Source organism: Pezoporus occidentalis, unplaced genomic scaffold (genome assembly GCF_034315485.1).
Source record: "Pezoporus occidentalis ecotype Australia unplaced genomic scaffold, CSIRO_AGI_Poc_V1 ctg2, whole genome shotgun sequence".
Classification (NCBI taxonomy): domain Eukaryota; kingdom Metazoa; phylum Chordata; class Aves; order Psittaciformes; family Psittacidae; genus Pezoporus; species Pezoporus occidentalis.
This window is the reverse complement of record NW_026913855.1, coordinates 16,565,200-16,587,693: the sequence shown is the minus strand read 5'-3', so window position 1 is coordinate 16,587,693 and position 22,494 is coordinate 16,565,200. Positions and strand designations below refer to the sequence as shown.

Below are 22,494 nucleotides of genomic sequence, written 5' to 3'. Positions count from 1 at the left end.
CATCCTCATTTTAACACAAGGATATGAGATGCTGAGTGGGGTCCTCAGCTGTATTTGACATAGCTCCAGTGACTGCTGGGAAATTATAATGAGATATGTGGCCATGGAGATTTGTGGCCAGTTGCAGCAAAAATCCAGATTCGTTGCACTGGTCTAAGATCTTCTGTTTTCTAGAGCCCAGAAGGCTAAATGCCCCTGGTTCAGAGGGAACACAACGGTTGACACTTTTGTTCTTCAAGAAAGACTTCTGTAGATCCTGTCAATATAAAGTTAATGGCCTAAAACCCCCAAGGTCTCTCTCAGTGAGAGAGATGGAGCAAATTGGTGATGGAGCTAGGGTGGGCCTTGTGCCATAGACTCCAGCTCCTGTGCAGTACCCTGCCCTGTGTCAGTCCTGAGCTCTACCCTGGATGCTACTTACACACCAGCCACCTGCCACAGGGGAAAGAGCAGTGAAGCCTGGTACTAACATGCATAAACTACACCATGCAGATAGCGTTCAAGAGGATAAATTTACAGCTACATTGATTTAGAAGAGTCATGAGTAGATGGAGTCCTGTTTTTGTTTCTTTCTCCCTGATTTCTGTTAGTATTATTTGTCATAGTTGCAATAAATTTCCTATAAAGTGACTTTGATTTTTCTTATACAGTTGAAAACCAACCAACCAAACAAAAAAGCCAAAACCCAACACTGTAAAAAGATCCCTGCTAAAATGGCTCTCTGGAAACTCTGTGAGCAATATCAGCTAGTGCAAAATAGCTGCCTTCTGGAAAACAAGGCAACAGGGCCCTACTGCTCCCAGCACATGAGCACAGGTACTGCTCTACTCAGCAGAGTTAGCACATCTTCAGACGCTGACCAAGTCTTGGTCTGCTTAAAGCACCTGCTCATGTATCCCTGTGCAATGAAAAGCCAGGACACATGGTGCACTGAACACAACCTTTTAAAGAAAATAATCTTTGTAAGACTTCTATTTTAAGCTTTGAAGTTCTAAAGTACTTCCTGAGCTTCTATCTTGGCCAACTTGTTGCATGCACACAACCAAAGGAAGGTATGCCTGCGGCTCACACTCTCCTTACCCACCTTTAGTGTAAAGACCTCCAACTAGGCCACTGCTACCAGTCTCTGTACAGGCTCCTTAGATGCCTGGACTGGCACTCTGGCTGTCAGGTTGTGCTAACACCTGCATACTGCTTTTGGTACCTTCACCAGGCACCTAAACTGGCACCAGAAATAAAATGTGCACACAGAAAAGGTACACCTTCCTTCTGCTCTGCAGGAATTAGCCTCTGAAAGGAGTTACCCTCCACTTTAGATAAAGGGTTAAAAATAAACTAAATAGTGTTGCTTTCCCAGACTTTACAACTATGCAGGTGTGAAATGCTGTTACAAAATATTATCTTTCAAACCAATTAAACAAATTCTCACTTTTCTTTCAGATCTGCATTAATTTTACACAGCATTTAAAGAACAAAGGTTAAATTAGTATTACAATTTAAATGGTGACCTTGTGTCCATTAGTGTATTCAGGGTAGGACAACTGCCTTCAGTTGCATGGAAGAACTTGGCAGTTTCATTAACGCAGCAGTATTAATGAAGAAAACATGACACTTTCATTCCAATAGGCATTTTAGCAAAAACAAGCCAAGGGAAACTGAGGGGACACAGAAAGAAACCAGATTTGTAGAGGGTGCATTGGACATAAACAAGACCATAAAACATGAACAATCCATGAATTTAACATGCAAAGGATACTGGTACATTGCAATGCTGGTTATGGTTAAAGAGACTATACAGCTCCTATATCTTTGTCCTTGACGCTTCATTAAAGTAAGACTCTGAACTTCAAGTTCATAAATAAAATGGAAATTACAGTAGTGCCATAAAAACATAGGTAGAAAAATAGTGCAAAGCCAAGGGCTGGACACTTCAATCTGTCACAAGTACCCGCAAACACTACTATTAGTGCTCTTAAAGAAAACATACAGAAAACATTCTCTATTTTTTATAAATGGCAGTTGCCTGCATTGCACTCTGTATTTAGAATGTACTGACTACCTCTCTGCTTCCCTTCGAAGCTGTGGATGGAGAATAAATATAGCCTTTCACGCTGGTGAGCACGGCCTGCCCTCCAGTCACGACTGGTAGCAAAGTCAGACAGTATTTATAAAAGAAATCAATTAAAAAGTAAACCAGACAATATCATTTAAGGCCTCTGTTCCTGCTAGTCTGCTCAACAGACCACACTTTCTTAAAATAAGAACATCTTCCACTTCTGTTACAGTAACCAGAGAGCAAAGTTACACAAAAAAGAGGTCACATATATGGCTGCCAAGAAGGCAAAGCTCCTGAGGCTCGGCCAAACGCAACAGCAAAGATGCCCTTCACAGGACTCTTCGAGTGCCTCACACTGTGCAGATAGAGGAAGGAGGGCAGATCAGCGGAGGGTGAGCCCAGCATGCTGCTCAGGCTGAGCACCTCATTTAAACCTTGCCGCCCTTATTGAAAGGGGTTTGGAATTACAACCGATTACATAGTGCAAACTCAGATCAGCTCCCACAGATAAAAAATGCACAGATGGGAGTCTAGAACAAAAGCCACCACCAGCCAGGGTTGTGAGGAGCACCAGCCATTAAGGAAATAAACTCCAGGGAGCAGAGTCTGACATCAGCTACTCCTGAGTGAGCCTGGAGTAATTCCAGCTTTTCAGTGAGGATTTGGTGAACTTACACAGGTGTAACTGATACCAGAGTCTGAATCAGTCCGGTGGTGAGGCACCAAATTAAAATGAAGCATTCATCAAATGACAGCCTTTCAGATTTAGAGCAAGTAAAAATCATCGGAAACAGAGTTTGTTAACCTCGAGTGGGACAGAAGAAACAGCCACCAATGGACAGAGCTTATATTTACACAGCATTTCTCAAGTATTCGCTTCAGCAGGTCCATAACGTTTTAAAGGAGGGTTTGGCTTAGCCTGGTCTGTGTAACTTTTTAACAGGGTTCCTGCTACTGCCTCATGTAAACTGTTGAAAAAACATATTCTATCCATGCCCATGTGGCCACTCTACACAGGCACAACCAAAATTCCAATACTGTGCACAAAATAGGAACCATATCATGGCCTTTCTTAACATATTAGCCTCACGTAAGTTTGGTTACTGACAAAAGGCATGCTCAATGGCAGGGAAATATGCATACTTCTGATATTTCAAGGTAGATGTCATGTTTGATCTGACAAAAATACCAGCTTTCTCAAGGTAGTCCAGACTCTCAAAAGAGAGTGTTACCTTAGTTAGAAATAGTTTTGTTGGGTTTTAGTTCTGTAATTTATTTCAATTGTATAAATCAAATTGATTGCAATGCCAAAAGAAATGCCATGGCAGCCAATTGACAGGAAACTGTCAAAAAATATTTTCTTAAGAGTTTGCTGTCTTTCATGGGACACAAGCTAACAGACAGAGGAACTTAATCAGGCTTTTCCCTCTCCCTCTTTCAAAAAATAACCCAAACTTTTTGAGAGTCTGAGTATCACCAAGAACCAACAAAAAGCATGAAAGTAATGACTGGGTCTGCACAGGTGGAGTAATACTGCAGGATCAAGTCATGTGCAGCTGATGGAAGATAGTAAAGTTCTAGCAGTCTCAAAAGCTGTCTCATTTAAGGGTACACACTACTGAATGGTGTCCCATTTTCCTTTTAGAAAGCAAAAACCTACACCATATGTACTGCATGATAATCTAGACTTTTCCCACACTGGGACTTGTTAGTGATAGAGTAGCCTGTAAGGAATAGGCACTTATCCCAAGAATTGGCGTAGAAGAGTATTATTTGGCAGGTATGGCACCAAAATACAACCATTGTGCTTTCTCACAAAAAATAGGCTCTGCAAATGGAGGCTCAGAGAGACACAGAGTTTTAGGTTGTTGGTGGGCTGTGTTTCTTCTTTTTGCTTCGGTAAGATTTGCAAATGCAGCAGATGATGCACGGAGATGCCACAAGCAGCAAGGGAGAAGTCACCAATGCTATTATACCTAGTCCAACGAGGATCCCCACAACCTGAAAGACATGGTGGTGAATAATATGTTTTTAGCTGACATGGTACATAAAATATACATATGCATGCACAGGCACAGCAGAGATCTCAAAAAGAAAGATAAAAACATAACAATAATCATCTTTATCCTTCACTGAAGGGTAAATCACTTTGCTTCCTGCGTGCATGAGAGCTCGGCTCAGCTGACTAGGAACGCACCTGCGTTCTGTTCCACATCACCGAAGCCCGTGAGTGGCCCAGCTTGTTTCTGCAAGGGCCTCTGTCATAATGTCGTAAGAAGATATCGTTCTGAAAAACAAAAGTAGAAGCTGTAAGAACAGGTTACAGTACTGCAGGGAGAGGTTCAAGACTGGACTGGAAATACAACCTTCCCGATGCTGCGTTAAAATTACCAGCTGCCAGCAGACAAGTTCATCCCACTTCCAAATAATTACCTTGAGAGACTTTTTGCAGCTTCAGAAAGTGTGGTGTGTGTAGGACCTGAGATATTTTATAGAACCTTTCACCCCCACTTTTAAAAACCACAAGTATATGTGTTGCACCTACTGCACATCTGTAATCTGGTGGTGATAAAGGGGCAAAGTAAATAGCAGATACTTCTGAAAACTAGCAATCTGAGGAATCATCTTCCTGAGGTACTTCTACCTTCTGTTCTCCTGCTGTCCCTACACCTTATAGACATTTCCTTCTTAAGCTTAACAGGAAAATTTAAAAAAGAGAAATCCCTGTTTCCTTGTTCTTTTTCCACTGATGCTTACGAAATGATCCATTTTTACTTTAGAAAGTGACTAATGCCCTGCGTTACCCTCCCTTAGCCAGCTGTGCTGTAACCTGTTGCTCCTTCCTCTTTCATTTTAAAGCTCTTTGGCTCTGCAGGTAGCACCTTCACCTATGCCAGGAGCTCCTGTAACCCTGCATATTTAGAAAAACCACATTTAAATCACCCTACAGCTTCCTTCTTCTTCCTCATTTTGAACTGATGAAAACTTGATAAGGGCATGTTTGCAGAGTCTGTGAAGATCTGGCAGTCTTCCAGTTCAGCACAGTGTTAAGCAATTGTGGACTGTATGTACTCTGGGGCAAGCGGTAAGAATCATGTTGAAAAAGCATGCTCACACACACAAACAGGATCTGACACTAAGAAAAACCTGTTTAGCATGCTGAGAAAAGGAAGGACAAAGAATGAGGAAGTCTCATTGTTTGCTGGCTGCAAAGTACAAAGAAGAAAAGCTATGCAGCACCTAACATTTTATTTCAAGTCCTTTTCACACTCCCACTGTTGTTTCTGACAACAGTTTCAAGAAGGGAAGCTGCAATATACATGAGCACATTACTTCCCGTACTATTAATCCTGCTAGGAAACTTGAAGCCACACAAGTTGAGACTAGTTGGTATCCCTTGAGAAGTAACTAGCAACCTGCACTTCATAATTCAAGTTTATAATCCAATACTTTTATAGCCAAACCTACTAACCAATCATTCTCTTTAGTAATCATGGCACTAGAGATGGACTAGTAAAGGAGACCTAGTCTATATGAGCTCACCCTACAGTTAAACAACCCCCTTCACCCACTACCACACCATTTTTTGAACAGGCTGTGACCTTTCAGGTGTAAGACCCTTATTTCCCTGGCTCTCAAACATTTTTTAGCTACTGCACTGGAAGAGGGAATCAGAGAAAGGTAGTGCTGGAACGGACCTCCAGGAAGCAACTGGTCTGGCCCATTTCCCTCGAAAAACTAGCATGGGACCCACAGAAATGTTTATGGAAAAAAAAGATATTCATATAAATAAAAACACTGTGTGAACAAGAAGAAAGAAATGAAGTCAAGAGCTGACATGAGCCAAGACATTCACTAGGATATCAATGTGATGAAGAGTTTGTACAGGGCCTCAGATTAAGCCCAACCCCTTTACCCTTTATCTAGGTGTTTTTTTTCTGCAGCACTTACATCCAAGTTCTGTAGACAGTACCAGCAAAATGTGTGTTTGCAGTTCTTGCACATCATCTGAGCACAGCCCTCATTTCGCTCAATGTAGATCCGACAAACTGGGCACTGCTTAATTGGTGCCTCTGACTCTGTTCCAATAAGTGATCTAGAAGAGCAAGGAAACATTAAAGTTAAATATAATTACTGTTGATATTCAGGTCCTAATGTGTGCTGAGCTTATTTTCCAGAGCGTTTAATGTTGTTGTCTTTAATGCACTCAGTGTGTGAGGCTTGTTATGCTCAGTACAGTATATTGAAGTATACTCACTACTAGGTATAAGATTATTAATATAATGTTAAAGTTAAACTCCATTCCCTTTGTCTTTTATGCTACATAAAACTACCACTCAGTACACCCACTAATCTATCATCTGTAGAATTAAAAATCAGCACGCTGTAAAACAGCTTGCACAATTCATTTAACAAGACTGGATTATGCAACTCGTAACAGTCCTTGCCTGGGCAAAATAACCTTAAACTCCGCTAAAGCCAGATATCAAACTCAGAGAAAAAAAAGTTAGGGCAAGAGCTCTCTGGCAACTCCTATTCAATGAAGTCTCTAGCAAGCAGAATGCTTAGATTTTAAGGAAGTCTTTCATTTTTTTGCAAAAAAAAAATATAGAAAACTTTGAATGCATATCACTGAAAGTCATCTGATTCTAAAGACAAAGACAGATGGCCAGAGATATGATCTAATTTAAATACAAAAGTGCTCTCTTTCTGTAGATTAATGTCTTATTCAACTTTATCTGTATGAGCTTAAATCAGGTTTCTCACACAAAATGGGACATTTTACTCTGCCTAAGAGTTAAGATTTGTCTATGCAGATAAATATTAAGCAGAGGTAATTTCTTAATCACAGTATAAGCTTGACTGGATAGGATATCCTATCTAGGATATAAGTTAGAATCCTAGAATATCGTTGGTGTATTGGATTTTTTGTATGGGCACAAGTCACAATTCTAGCATGTGAGCAAACTGTTTAGGTAGATTCAAAGCTCTGGAGGGCTTCAACTTTCAGAAGTGTCAGTGGCAACCCAAACTTTGTAAGTACACAAATAATATTAAGTATTAAAAAATAAAATTATCATTTAAAACAATAATTAAAACAGGACTTAAATTTAGGAAACACCAGGAGAGAAGGAAAGCCTTGGAGATTCACCTAAGGAGCTAGAAAGAAGGTGTTTCATTAAACTGATGAGACGCACAGAGCTAGTACCCCATGCCATAAAGAACCAAAAGACAGCGTGACCTCTGTGGGTTCCCCTCTTACCCCTGCTCATTTAGCAAAGGAATTTGGTTTTCCTGGCACAGGTGCTGTGGGTGCCATGCCTCCTTGCAAAAGGAACAGAACTTCAGGTGACAAGATGGGCATTCCACCAGCATCCGTGCTCCCGACTCGCTTGGTGCCATATGGCACACCGTTTGGCAGTCGACTGCAGGGCACCATGTTCTCCGGGGGTCCAAGTGGACTTCTGAAATGTATCAGAGAGAGAAATAAAACTGTTTATTCAGTCCCCTTCCCATTCCAGTGACATTCCAGTGACAGGTACACAAGACCCAGTTCTGCACGTGGGTGGCGAAGCTGAAGTCCTCCACGCCCATGCCTGTGGGCGTTTGAACCTACTCTTCTTTAGGCAGGTCTGCAATTGTGCTCTGCTAAGGCAGTTGCACTGGAAGCATCACAAGAATGGCAATGCACTACACAGGATGTATTCTTTGCCTTTATAAGGAGGTACAAAAGATTAACCTAACTGCTGCTCTCTGAGAAGCATGTATCTTCTGTGACATTAGGCCATCCCATGTTTTTCATTTGTGCAAGCCATGCAGTATCTTTCATGTAAACAGCAGGGCTGTGATTAAATTAATGTTAGGTCACATTGCATGCCTTATTTCCTCCCCTCTACCTGCAAACTCCAATTAATATTCACTTTATTATAAATGATCACTATTTGTCAGATACAGTGATAGTCAACATGAGATTCAGGGTGGAGATGCTGAGTTACAGACATGGCAAAGAATGATAAATGTTGATTCTTCCTCTCACTCCCCAACATATATTCAAGGAATCTGGACCTGCAGCAGAAACCCAGCTGAAACACATTCACTGTTACAGGTGCCCACTCTGTGTGCAACTTTATGCTGCTCAAGTCCATGAAGTGCAGCCAAACACTCCCATCCTACAGAGCCTCCCTAGAAAAGGGCTGTTGTGCTTGCAGGAGCTAACTGCCTTTCCTCCTTCACTGGGAGCTCTCTGGTACCACCACTGAAAACAAGTAGATGGAGAGTATGTCTCAGAAACAGGTAGAAATCCCTGACCGTGAGATGCCAAAGCCATTACAATGTACCTCCAGCAGATAAAATGTTGTCCCACTTGAAACAAAAAGCTGTATAAGGGCCACAGACACATGTTTTGCTAAAACAGTTGAAGGCACCTCCTCCTATGCACATTCCCCTGGCCTGTACTGCTCTTCTGCAGGAGGTTGCTGGTAACCCAGAGTGAAGGGGGCTGGTGGATGGACTATCTAGCAGATGCCCAAGTCATGTCATCTGTAGGCAATGCCAGCAAAACACCTGTACCATTCACCTCCATCTGTTTCACGAACTTGTTGCATTCTTTCCTCTTATTCTCTTACATGTGCTTCCTTTGCCCCACAGGCCAAACAAACATTTTGGTTTGTACTGAATGAAAGCTGGAACAGTTTGCAGTTTCATTTGTTGAAGGAAGGGAGACACAAGGATGGGCAGTACAAGCTGTATTTCATTTTTATATACTTTTAAAAAGTAGTGTCCTGACTGAGAAATCATTATTTCTGTAGCTTCCCTTGGTGTCTCTTAAAAGAAACTCTGAACTAGTCAAGACCATGGCCTAGGAGTGGCTATTGCATTTAAGTCTACACACAGTAGGTTCTGTATGCTTTCTGTTGATAAACAGCAGTTAAAATGAGATAAAATGCAGTTCCCACAGACAGCTGCCTCACATACCTCTGGAAGCCTAACTTCTCCTGTCCTGGTTTTGGATGAAAGCTAGGATGTCTGGTTTTAACATCACTGGGAGGAGGGGAGCTGGCTTGTAAATCTTACTGATTTTTACAAATTTGTTATAGCAAGATGTAATGCATGAGATGAAACTCCCTCCTCTTCCACTTCCTCCATTTTACAAAGAACCTACAGATGGTGTTTTGCAATCCATGCTGTCTCATACTGTTTGGTTTACCATGGCTTAAAAGTGAAACCAGAAAAAAATAAAAAGGAGCACCCAAAAAAAAAAAAGGAAAGAGGCTCTCTCATTGCTGCGACAAGCTTCTCCATCTTTTGGTTAGGGCCATTTCTCTCCCAAGCCTTTCCCTTGCTTCCCCAGAGCCAGTTTAGACACACTTGCTCCACTCTCAGGAGGAAAGCCTTTCCACACAGTGACAATAGCAGGCAGGAATTGGGCCAGTTTTCACAAGACATACAAGCAAGCAGGTGGGAGACAGGGGAAAGACAGCACCCTGAAGAAAGGAGAACTTCTGGCTCAGGAGAGGTACTCAATGAAAGGATGAAGCCTATGCCTTTCACAGAGTAATAGGAACACTTCCTTTTAAAATGGACTACTTTTTGGTCAGGCATAAAATGGAGATCCTCATCATCTACCACCTGGTCTATTGGGCAACTGTCACAAAAATAGAAATATAATGCATGTGTCCTAACCACATCCTATTCCTCTACCTCATTACTTCTGATGACCACATCAACCCCTTCCTCAACAGACACAGAGCAATTCCTGCTCCTTCTGTTAAAATATGCTGCACGGAAGCTCTGTGGCTAGGTCCTGACTGAATGCAGAGAAGTTACAGATACGTAAGAGAGTTTGCTTTTAAGCCTGAAAACATTTGCATTCTAAGAACACAAAACCCACAAGACAATATTTTCAGTGCACTCCTTACTGAACCAAGCAAATGTACAGAGATATACAACTGGATAACAGTTACTTCTCACTACTTTTTCACCCAATATTATTTGCCTTTTTTTTTTTTTTTTTAAATGAGGAAATGGAGAAGAAATCTCTTTTATCAAAATAGCTAGCATGGGGGATGGGAAAAACAGCTTTTGGATGTATAAGCCCTTCTTCAGGTCTTCAAAATTTTCCTCAAAATTCATCTCACAATACAAAATGTCTGGAAGGGTGAGAAGCATTGGCTTTACCAATCACTTCAACACTGGTAAGCAAACACTACAGAGCGAGTCTTCTGACTTACCCAAGAAGCATTTCTAGTAAAGCAAAGGGAGTGCTGAAGCAAAGATCCCATATCTCAACAGAATAAAGCTGAGAGAAGAAGGGTCTAAAACAGGAAGCTATAGAGTTTGAATAAAGTGCTCTGTTGATCAGAGCAAGTCATGAAGGATACCCTAGGACCTGTCTATTTTAAGAGAGGAGAGGCCTGGGTTTTCTGTAGCCCCATGTTTGAAAAGGGCTAGGTTGCACTAAGGCTGACACAGACACAAGACACACAACAGATCTCTGCTGCTGGGAGTCCCTGGGCAGATTCTGGGTCAGAATTCAGCCCCAGCAGATGCCATCAGCAAGGTTTATTGCAGGTTTCAGAAAAAAGACTCTCAGGCCAGTGCTGGCTGGCACTGGTCAGGGCATGCAGGCTTGCCATGCTGGGGTCAGGTATGAGGACAAGCTTCAGGCCACCAGAAGCTAATAAGCCAAGTCCAACTGATGAGTCCATAAAGGTCAGCCTTGAGAACAGGGCTAAATCCAGGACAGGTAAAAGGTCTTAGCCAGGATTTGGATTAGGCTGGTGTCCAGGTCAGAGCTTTAGTTAGCAGGAATCAGTACGCTAGATTTATTGCTGTGACCAATAGGCAAGGCAAAAAGGCTATGTATAAGCCTGCTGCTGGTATGCCAGTTTTTACTCATCATAAAGGAGAAAGGACAGATCTTAGAAAAGAGGTAACGGAGGTGGAGGAATATTTGCCAGATTTAAGCAAGAAAGAAAAGGAGGATTTTAAAAACAGACAAGTTTCAGGCTTCTGTGTGTGGGAGGCAGTAAAAAAAGGAAAAGAGATGTAACAGGGAATGGGACAAAAGATCATGAGTTCAGCTTTGCTAGTTACAGAGGAGATACCAGGAAATCCTTAGTTTCAAGACCTCAGCTAAAAAAAGGTTTTATATAAAACAGATCAATGTATTGCAAGAATGTCTGTTTCTTAATTGCTTTAATATGGTGATTTAAAAGCTCTGATTTCCCCTGTCTAGGGCTCTAGACAAGCCACTGCTTGGCTTCTGAACTGGAGGGACTTCTTAAGGAATAAAGGATAAACAAGAAGGAGGTAAAATAGGAGAGAGAAATAAAAAGTAAAGCAGGGTATGGAATTTTTTTTTTTTTTTTGGCCTGAGTGCTTGCAAATCACAGCTACAATCTGCATCTGTCCATGAACTCAGGGGCATGCTGCAGTTTCTGTACTTCGTGATCATTCACCATGACTCATGTCAAACGAAATTCTGTAAAAACCCACTTATTCTTCCACATGACCATCTTTCCAAGTGCATTACTGTGCCTCACTTTTATGAACTCCTGCATTTTTATACAGATGTTCCCAATCTATTTGCATCTAGGCATGCATGTAAAGCGAGAACACGAATAGTCTTTCAGGGAAAGTTTGAAAACAGGCAGAGTCACAATAGATCAGTCCAGATACACTACCCTGCAAGCCACCATGGAGTGAGCTCTTTGAAAAACACTGCAGCTTCTAGCTGAGGCTTTCAAGTCAGTGTCAGCCTTCAAAACCAGCGTGGGACCTCGTCTTTCTGACTAGCAAGTTTATTCTTCAGCCTTGGCAAGGAACCTTCTTCTGAAGCAGAAGGCCGGCCTCTGGCATAGGAAAGCTGGGCCCCAGTAACACTTTCAGTTTCAAACTTCTTTACTAATGGGCCTTACTCAGTAATGAGGAGTTCATTTATCCCTCAGGAAAAATAAAATACACTAGATGAGCACACATGAGGCTTCTACATATGAAAAGCTCCTTGCATGGAGCAAGCAGCTTTGGCAAAAACCCATATCACACTGCAGGGTCTGTTTCCCCCAGAAGTTCTGAAGATCCCTGTGGATGTATGAAAGGACCGTGTGCATCCTGCACCAGCCTCTAGCACCTTGTCTAGTCCTAACACTACAATCACCACCTCAAAGACCCAGGATAAGCATGCTGCAGGAAGAACAATGGAGCCTCAGGCATGCAATCTGAAGATGTTGCCCACGAGCTTCAGTAAAACTGTGGTATTTCAGTAAGACACCAGTCTGTTGATTCTGCTTCACTAAAATAATTTCAGAAAAAATAAAACTAAACTAAAAAATAGATTAAAAAAATTGTCTATGGAGCACAGTCAGACCTAGTGATTGCTCTTAAACTCTTTCAGAACAAAGGTATCTTCTCTGTCTCTTCTTTAACTTGCCCAACAGGCTTTGTCTCTGCAGTATGTAATACTGCTGCCTCCATTGACATGTTAAAAAGGAAGGTAATAGAAACCAAAAGGTTCACACCTCGTTCAAAGCTCAGTCTCTTGTATAACTGAAACTGGTCAACCGGCACCAAACAGGCAATCTGAAATGAGAAACAAACACACAGGAAAAACATTAGAAACACAGACTTGAAAAGAATTAATAAGCACTCTGCTCTACACAACCTGCTCAGCTGAGCTGGCTCTCCAATCCACCACTTTTCCCTGCTTGCTTTCACCACCACATTCCTCTATACCTTGGCTTCCTTTTCCAAAATTTAAAGTAGCTCTTGATCTCTCCTGTTTCAGCAACACAGCCCAGTAGTTCAGGCCATGTCTTTTTTACTATGCATAGGAAAGTCTTCTCTGTGGATTCTCTATTTACTTCAGGCTTCTCAGTCTTATTTCATGTTGGTTTAACGTAACAAAGGGTGACAGCTTGCCAGGCTTCTAGACTGCAGTATTCTTGTTCATTCACAAGAGTATAACTCAAATGAATGGTTCCTCGTTCCTCAGCCTTAATGGCAGGGGTCACTTAGCTCTTTGGTTTCCATTTTTTATTCACTTCATGGGTTTTGGGCTGAGATGGTTAATGCACTGCTGTTGGAATTTGACTTAGACATGCACCAGCCCACTGGGAACTGAAGTCAACAAATTTAGCTGACATAGACAAACAGGCTTTGCTGATACATTTTATACATTACCATAATTAAACTAGCAGCCTAAAAGACAATTAACAGTCTATGTAGGAAAACCAAGCACCCTATTTAAAGCCCTTAAACAAACCTGCATACTAGGTAAGGAGGACTTCAAAGAAACTTTACAGACATTTCAGGAGACACATGTTTGTTGGACTCAGATCATTCTCTTTATCTGATTCATTTGTAATATTGTACCAGCACTGAAAATCTATTTCTCTTTTATTGAAAATAAACCTAGACTAATACTAATACAGCACCTCATCATCTGAGGCACTGTGGGATAGTGCAGAACTGGCAGTTTCAAAATGAAGGGCTCTCAAACCTCACATCCAGCGTCCCAACACAGTCCTTCATATTACTGTAAAAGGCAAAATTTTGTCCTCAGTGAAGTGGACATTGGCCCTTGCTATCCTTCTGGGATGTGTGACACAGCACTTGTGAGAAGAAATACAAAGGCAAAAAAAAAATCCAATATATAATTCAACATCAAGCTGTGGATAATTTGCTTTTGTAGATGGAAAAAAAAGAAAATAATATATCCACATCAAATCAATTGGAATTAAAACTGCATTCTGAAGCAGGTATTTGGATCATTTATCTGATGTCAAGATTTAAGTATTCAAAGACACTTAAAAGACTTGAAGAAATCACAATGGGAAACACAAACAGATCTGAACAAAGCATACTCTTAGTCAAGCAAGACAGCCCTGGGTCAAAAGTACTGTCCTTGTTCAATTTCTGAATTCAGGGTGTAAACTATTTTTAGTATGAAAGTATTTGCATGTCTAAACAATGTTACATTAGTATGATTGCAAGACATGGAGTGCTTCCTGGCAAACTCTTCACTTGTTCATCAGAAATCAGCTGTAACACCCTTGGAAAACAAGTAACAATCAAACAGGGGGAAAAGAGTCAAGCTCAGCAGCTTCAGCAAAGATGACAACCAGCAAAGCTGTATAAAATCCACAAGACACATTATTTCAGTATTGCCCACTTCTCCACAGGACAGCTGCAAATATAAATGGAGTTTGGAAAACAAAAGAAGTCACTGCTTTTCTCTAGCTGGGTGAGCATTGGCAACTACTTTAAATTTCCCTTCATTACAACTAAATTAAAACAGTGCATCTCAATGCTGTAAGAGCCACTTGAGTGAATTGTTTAGTTGTCTGGGGTCTTTCTGTGCTTGCTTTTGCTTTTAACAAACAGTTTTCCATCAGCAGCTCTATTGAGCCCAGAACTTCCCATATAAAAATCAGCCTTTTCGATTACAGTGGGAGTGGAGTTAGGAGTGTCACTGCAGATTTCAATAGGAAGCAGAGGCAGCACTGTAAGCCTTCCTTTCTCCAACTGGAAACCTGGCTTTACCATGAAAGCCTTTCCCACTGTTTCACCAACTCCACTCTTCTTCTTATGTACCCTGTTCACAGTTCAGGTCCCCCATCCCTGCATACAGCTCTGGGTGTTGAACACACACCAGTGGCACTGACTCCCCCAGGCTTTGAAAGATCAGACCCCAGTAACACCCACACTGAGATCAACCTGGGAAGGGCTGAGCCAAAGCCTCCCACAGGTTTAATATCGTTAGGAAAGATGACAGGAATGCACAATCTGCTGCTGCCTGAAACTGGGGACACATCAAAGCTGTACATGCAAATTCAATTGAAAAAAAAAAAGAAAAATGAGTATCAGGTCCCAGAAAAAAACCCAGCAAATCCTTTCCTGAGTGAACTTAATCCCACTTATGCTTAATTGAGGAGGACAGCCGTAAACATGGTAAGGGGATTAGGTTTTTATCTTCTGCTTGGCATCAGAGTCTAAATGTTCATCTTCATACAACTTCTCCATACAACTTCTCCAGCCCCGTGCAGGAGTCCATCCCAAACACCTCCTCTTCTGCACAATCACACACACTTCTGGGCTAGACAGAGGATGTAGATCTGGGGAAGAAGCAAACCAGCACTCCAGCAGGTGACAAAGGGCCAAGACGGAAAGACCATAAGCGCGTCGGAAAGCAGATATTTCTTATTCTAGGCCATGAAACTATTCAATGTAGCCAGAAATGCTACAGGACAAGTTTTTGGTCTTTTTTCTCTCTCTCTCTCTTTTTTTTTTTTTTTTTAATACTGGGTTAAGGTTACAATAAAAGCCTATGAAGAAAATGAGAGGCAAGAACTCTCCTCTCCTGAGAAGATGTTGATTTGTGACTTAGCAGGCTGCTGGGACTTGAAGTAGGTTTTCTGGTTTTCTATACCCTGTTAACAACACAAGCAGTTAAAATACCCTTGTTATAGAGCACAAGAACGTGTAAGAGCTCTCGTTAACAGCAGCAACTTCCACCTGAAGTAAAAATATCAATGGAAAAAAAGCAAAATTTTGAAGGTTCGCTACCACAAAAGGCTCCAGCTGGACCCTTGCCAAGTGTCCAAAAAGGCTGCCCAATGTGGTGCGATAACCAGGGCCCTGTTACTATGAGAGACAAAGAGCAAAGGAAGGAAAATGAAAGCATTTGAAATAATCGGGTTCAGTTTACACAGGGGCAGAGTGTTCCTTGTAACCCAGGCAGTGCAGTAACCAGGAGCCAAGGAAGAACAACTCCCCTGTTTTCAAATGCTGGCTACCACAGTGGAAAGGGAAAATCACTGCTCCACCTATTCTCAGGCCTTAAAGGGAGATGCAAGGAGGCAATCAAGAAAACTGAATAGATCTTACTTCCTTTCACACCCATATGAATCAAACCTTGATAATTCCAAGGCAAGGAAGTTCACCAGTACAAGTGCTTCCCCGTTTCTCACTTTAGCAGATATACAACAAGGGTAGATCATACATTGGCAGCAGCAATGGCTGTCTGCAAAGGGGTTGCATTGCCCTCCTCTGAGAAAGTCCCAGTCACATGGGCACTGCCTGGCTTTGCAAGGAGTGCAAAACAGTTTTAACTTGGGCAGTGGTTTGCTTTTGAAAGGGGCATGGGAATTCAGACTCTTCGTTGTTAGAAATTACACCCACACCTTTCTTCACCAGTTACCATGCTCACTAGAGTCATAATGAAATATTAAATTATTCATTTTCTCCATTAAGGAGCTCTTCTCTTACTCCGTGGCAAATAAAAACAAAATTAAGACTCTCTCATTTGCTCCGCTTGGATTTATTTAAAAACGAGTAAGTAAGAACCAAAATTGTAATTTTGACCCTGAAAAAGACAGGTTGGCCTGCAACATTTTCTCAGCTTCCTCTTCATTTTACCATTTCAATTGCCTCAAGCAAATTGTAAACCAATTTTCAAATTAAAAATAAAACTCTTATTTTAAACTGACACCCAACGGGATTTTTGTTCAGCCATGCATGGAATATAGCGTAATTAAGAGTTCTAAGATCTGGGTCACTGTCCCATTTCAGTATCACTTTACGAAGTGCTGACAACCCTCTGTCTGGTTAGTATTAGTGCAGATCATAGTCTACCCCGATGGAGTGACAATAAGCAGAATCTGCACTGCATGCAAAGGGGTAATTCTCAAAAGACACAAAAGGACAGCCCAAATCAGTAACTTCTTTACTGCTTGCTGCCTTGTTTTAATCCGGATCAGGTTATGTATACATGGATCATTGGCATCAATGCTATAAGCTTCAAAACAATACAGGAATCAGAAAGAGCAAAGCACAATTCCCCAGACATTATCCGAGTGAGTATTGCATTAGAAATCCCTGTTTGCAGTTGAGATTTATCCCGATTCATAGCTTACACTGGTGATTGGATTTGCACCAAACAAAACCATTTCAAACCATGATAAATTACCCCTTATTTAGATTAGGGTCCAATGAAATCAATGGAGCAAATTCCCAAGAGAGACAGGAATATTCTAGACAGAAATCTGCATGGCTAAAAAGAACTGTACTAACGTAAGATGTTCCTCCTACCTTCTGCTGCCAGGAAGGAATCCAAATCATCTTTGTTTACCATACTATTAGAGCTTAAAAGGACAAACATCTTGTTTAATGAGATTGCTTTTAAACTTCCCTTTTTTTTTGTGTAACCAGCTATTTGAAACAGAGTCTGTACCAAAACCATTGCCTTCCCACCACCAACACCCATTTATTTCTACTTGAAACCAGCTATAATACAAGCAGCTGCTATCTTGATGTAACAGGTCAAGATCTGACCTAAGACTGCACTCCAGTGGAACAGTTCCTTCTGTTTGAATGTGTTATTGTCAAAACAAAAAAGTACTGCTGGGAAATGTACCAGTTTTGACTGGATTTTGTTGGAAGTAAAAAACAAAACAAAACCAAAAACCAAGCCCACAACCAAACAGAGAGGTGTCAGGATACATATTTTCAAAGCACTGAAAAGTACATTTCTAGTTTAAATGACTCTTCATTTTAAGTTCTTTTGGAACATTTTCTTCTCAGGTCCAAAGAGGCACAAAGACCCAAAGTAAAGCCTGAATTCCCAACATTTTCTATATAGTATGAATAAACACCTTGAGAGAGGGAGGCAGAGGAACCTTCATAGCTATAATGTGTTATGAATTACTTATAAGCTTTTTTATTAATTGTTCAGTTTCCTCATTGAATCGAGCTCAATCCAAAATACACCAAAGTCAATGAAAAGGCTTTCCTTCACTTCAAATTATGTCTAAATACACCTTCACAGGCAAGGGCAAAAGGCATTTAAAAAGCAAACAAAACAACCATGTTAGCTAACAGACACAATTTAGCCCAAAGTTTAGGAACCAATTTAACACCATGTCCATGGCAAAGACAGTCAGAACTGCTACGTTTTCTCCAAACTGTAATGGTACCTGGTAAACATCAGGCACAGCAGAGTCTGAAATGGACGTGACATGGAAAGTATTTTTTCAAAACCCTGATGCTAACACAAAGCTGAAAAAAAGACCAATACAGAATACAGAGTGCTCATACACACTCTGCAGTTTACATACTAAGCTTTCATATTATTAACAGAGATAATCTATACTTTCTATCATTCCTTTGGGGCTTTTTTTTGGGGGGGGAGGTCCTTAAAGAAAGGGGTTTGGCAAAATACATGAGCAGTTCATTTTAATCAGGTTGGGTGCCTGTTTGCTTTTCAAGTGGAAGTCTGTTTTTCAAGCACATTGCCAAAAGGGAGTATCAGAACATTCATTTATCCATGGGATACTAATGCGCATCTGGGCTGTTTAGTCATTCTGCCTTCAGCCCAGAAAACACCCTAGGATTAAGCTAATGGTTCATTTATACCTGCCCTGGAGTTTTCTCCTGCTTTACTAAGGGGAAATATATCTCTATAATTCCTATAGCATCGTAATGCTACCATTTGTTAATTTTCTTTAGAAAACACGTTTTCAAGACTAAACCCCCAACCTGGTGGGGTGGGTAGAAGGAACATTGCTACGCCCTCTCAGTATCTATACAGAAGGAGGAAAGGAAACAGCTGGCTACTTTCCACAATAGCTGTATTCAGCCAAAGAAAAGTGCCACCATATCCTGGCATGCCATGACAAACATAGCTGCAACTCCCAGGCCCTGATTCAGCTAAGCATGGTGTTTCAAAGGTATGTTGGAGAGGAGATCATGATTTTCTTCTGGAACAATAGGCATTTTTGGTATTGGGAATTTCACTGCCTGTGACTGCATTTTAATAAGATTATATACTTCTACCACACCTATGTCATCTGTAGTCACAGGGCTCAAGGGAACCAAGAAGGTAAGCTGCTTTTCTTCAGTTCAGGGATGGAGACCTGATTCTCTTTAATTTTGTCTCTGCAAACAAATGCAGAGAGAATGCGCAAAACTAGCTACAATCCCTTAACCACCTTTTTTTCCTGGTTTGTCTTCTTTTCCTGCATGTGTTCTCAGGCCCAGCAGGCACCTACCTGGTTTACAAAGCAAGAATAGCTGCAGGGCAACATCAGATTTGTCCACAGTCTTCTGTGGCCTTCTAGATGCACAGAACAGCTGCACCTAATAGGGTTCCAGCCACGCTGCCAACAGCTTCTCCCACATCATGGGCTTGGTGCTAAACACAATTCAGCAACTTTACACCATCCCTAAATCAGGCAGGAGGCTGTTCGAGCATTGGTGGGAAAGCCATCAGGCAGCCTGTTAGGAGCCATCTAAAAGCCCCTTGGGCCTCACTGTTCCAAGTAGTGCAAGAAGGTCTGAAGAGCACAATTTCCCCTCCAGTTTCTCCACCTCCAACTTTGAAACTGAATCTTCCAGTTACACTGGAAGATTGTCCATGTGTCTGATTGTGCATGTGTCTGATGTGCAAAAAGCCATACCTAAACCTCATTTAGCTTCTGAGCTCTCAACCTGTCCCATATCTGCCTTGGGAGTGAAGACACTTGAATGTCTTAAGAAATTCCACCCAGTGCTGTGCAGTTACCTTTCTTTCTATATAACTATACAGAGTCTTGTATGTTTATATTGGACTTCAAATTGGTTGTTGCAGACCACTAAAAACATACATGAAGAAATTCTGGCCCATCACTTTGAGTTCTTGCTCTTGAGTTACAAGAGGTGCAAGAATTACAGTGTTTGCACTCAAATCAAATCTGATTTAACTGACAACAGTAATGGAGGCTCAGCAATTCTGGGATACAGGGTATTCTGGTTAAGTCACCTGCATGGGTAATTCAGAGGTTGTCAGGATGCCAAGTAAGCCTTTCCTCAAGGCACAGAGGGAGGGAAAAGTGCAAAACCCTTGAAAAACATCTGTTTGTTTCTAGTTCCTCTTGTCAGTCAGGCTTCTTGCCAAAAGCTCATTAAAGGTAATTAAAGGGAGGAAAAAGTTTATGATCATATTCGTTATGTAGATATAAAGAAGACTGGGGGGGGGGGGGGCAGGTATGTTAAAAAAAAGAGAGAAAAAAAAGTATTGGTACCTCTTCTTCGTGTAGGGTCCCATGGTTCAGGCATACCATGTCTGGACATGTGATAGAAGATCCACAACCTTCTTGAATTGCCAGCTGTACGTACTGTTTTAGGCACTAAAAACAAGTAAAGAAAGAAAAAAGTTATAGCCCACATGATGGTAACACACAGATGCTATAGATGCTGCACAGCTACCACCAGTTACCACACCTCCACTGCCTTAACTGGCTGTCTTGAAGCTCCAGCACATAGAAACATCAATTATTATAAGTGTGAATGCTACAAGTCATTATATTGGAAAGAATGCAACAAAGAACAATTAATTATGCATTACTTTATCTGCTGAGCATTGCATTTACCCAAGTCAGCAAGTCAGACCTTTCAGTGCTAACAACCCCTATGCTCTGCTAAACTGGGATTGGAGGATTTAAACGGGGAGAGTATCTCTCAGCCTAATTAAACAGGCTTCACTCTTTTGTCTTTCCAACTATGTTCTTAATTCAGACTCTCAGCCAGCAGTCTCCATTGTAGGAAACCTCATTTACAAGAAAGAGACTACTGTTCTCAGTAGCATAAAAGGTGAAGAGAGTTTATAGCCTAGTTAGGGGGTTATAATCTGCCCTAGAAAATGTGCAGCTATCGGTTCTTCCCCACACCTCCAACCCCCCACATAGATCAGGTAATTTCAATAGTTTACCATGATTTACCATTAGCCTCTAGTATGTGGAGCAGGAATTCAAATCCACCTGCAGCATGGAGAATGCTTTATACTGTTTCCAAATTGTTCCATTACACAAAAATGGCAGGCCTATCCCCTCAAAGGAAAAAATAGCCCTCCCCACATGCTGGTTTCAAATATATTTAGCTTGTCTTTTTATATACATATACATATAATATAATACATATACATACACATATACATACAGATACACATATACATGCAATAGAGGCTTCATGGCATAAACCTCCTGCAATGGACCAAAGGACAGGGTTTGAATTGTACGTCCAAACTGCACAGCTAAATAAGTAAGCACACTTTTAAATCAAACAAAAAAGGGAGTCTCCTCAAAATAATCACAAATTCTAGTATCAGCTTGCCTAAGTTTATTGTAAATGAAAACCAACATAATTTACGAGCAGCAAGACTAATGAAGCTTTGTTCCCTACAGATTTGTCTTTCATGCCCACATGATAAACTTCTCCTCTCCCCCCTCAGTATTCCTGCCTTCTTCCCATATTGCCCCATTAGTTTTGAAGAAATATGTCGAAGTGTAAGGTCTTTAAGACCTTAGGCCAACTTTCAGAACAGGCACTGAGTTCAAAAGGCTATGTTACGGGGAAATCACAGCCTTTTGGAACATCTATTCATTCTATGACTCTATGATTCTATAATCAGTTCTGGTAAAGTCCCAAATGTTTTCCCAGTATTTACAGGCATTTAACATTCAATTCAGCATTAGTTTGAACTGTTCTGAGAAGGCCTTGCATATCGTGCTTTGATTAAAGACACTTCCTCATTTGTATTTTTTATTGGAAACTGGTACCCTCTTAAATGTCAGGATAATTAGGACTTTTACAAATGGAAATGAGGTTTCCTTATTATCCTGTCTGTCTCTTGACTGAAATGTCCATGTCCACATGTTTTGGTTAATTGCGATGAACTATATGGAGGTATTAGTTCAAGCAAGTAGCATCAGCTTAACTCATTATTTTAAATGAGCTTACTTCTGATCTGTAAATATTTGAAGCATATTCATTTAGAAGAATGTAGGGGTGTAACCTAAATGGTAAGCTTTAAATATCTAGCTCATTAGGCACTAATGGATTCAGATCTAGCACACACCCCTGTAAGAAAGCAGCAGAGCAGGCTGTAAGGAACTGATGGTGCAAGGAGTATGTGGGAGGTGAGGGAAATACAGGTGAAGAGCAAAAAAGAAATCATGTCAGTAACAGAACACAGTATTAGTTAGCTCCTTAGGGAATATCAGCCCAGATTTAACCAGGAGCTATTCTTCTATTATTCAAGCAGCAGCCTCAGCACCCTGTACCCAGCCTCCATCATGAACAATGCAAACAGAAAGTCCTGCCCCCTAAGCTCCTTTCCCAAAGCCTGCACATGCTGCAGCGTGTTTGGTGCACTTCTTAGAATCGTGGGTGTTGCTTCAGCAGAGCCTCCTTCCATCTCGCTACCTCTCCTCATGGAAGACCTTATCACTTTCTGGATCAAGTCTCAGGGCAGCATTTGGGGAAGGAGGACTGTTTCCCTTAATGTTTGCTTGCCTGAATTCCTCAGCAAGCATGGAAGAGCAACCTTTTACTTTCGCTAAGATCCTGGCTTCTGTCTCCTCAGTGGTGCTGCCTGACACTTAGTAATTTGTTTTGACAGCATG

The 22,494-nt window shown here is 41.2% G+C and overlaps 1 protein-coding gene across 4 annotated transcripts in view; it reads right to left on the bottom strand.

The window, feature by feature from the left end:
* Positions 1-3,809: 3,809 nt before the first annotated feature.
* RNF144B (ring finger protein 144B) overlaps positions 3,810-22,494 on the bottom strand; it is an 81,318-nt gene continuing 62,633 nt past the window's right edge. For all 4 annotated transcript variants that reach the window (XM_062618021.1, XM_062618023.1, XM_062618024.1 and 1 more), the window contains 6 exons: positions 20,116-20,220; positions 12,577-12,637; positions 7,320-7,521; positions 6,008-6,152; positions 4,254-4,343; positions 3,810-4,057 (listed from right to left, as the gene is read on the bottom strand). In XM_062618021.1, the coding sequence (XP_062474005.1) occupies positions 3,917-4,057; positions 4,254-4,343; positions 6,008-6,152; positions 7,320-7,521; positions 12,577-12,637; positions 20,116-20,220 (744 nt within the window). In that variant the 3' untranslated portion in view covers positions 3,810-3,916. The remainder of the gene's footprint in view (positions 4,058-4,253; positions 4,344-6,007; positions 6,153-7,319; positions 7,522-12,576; positions 12,638-20,115; positions 20,221-22,494) is intronic.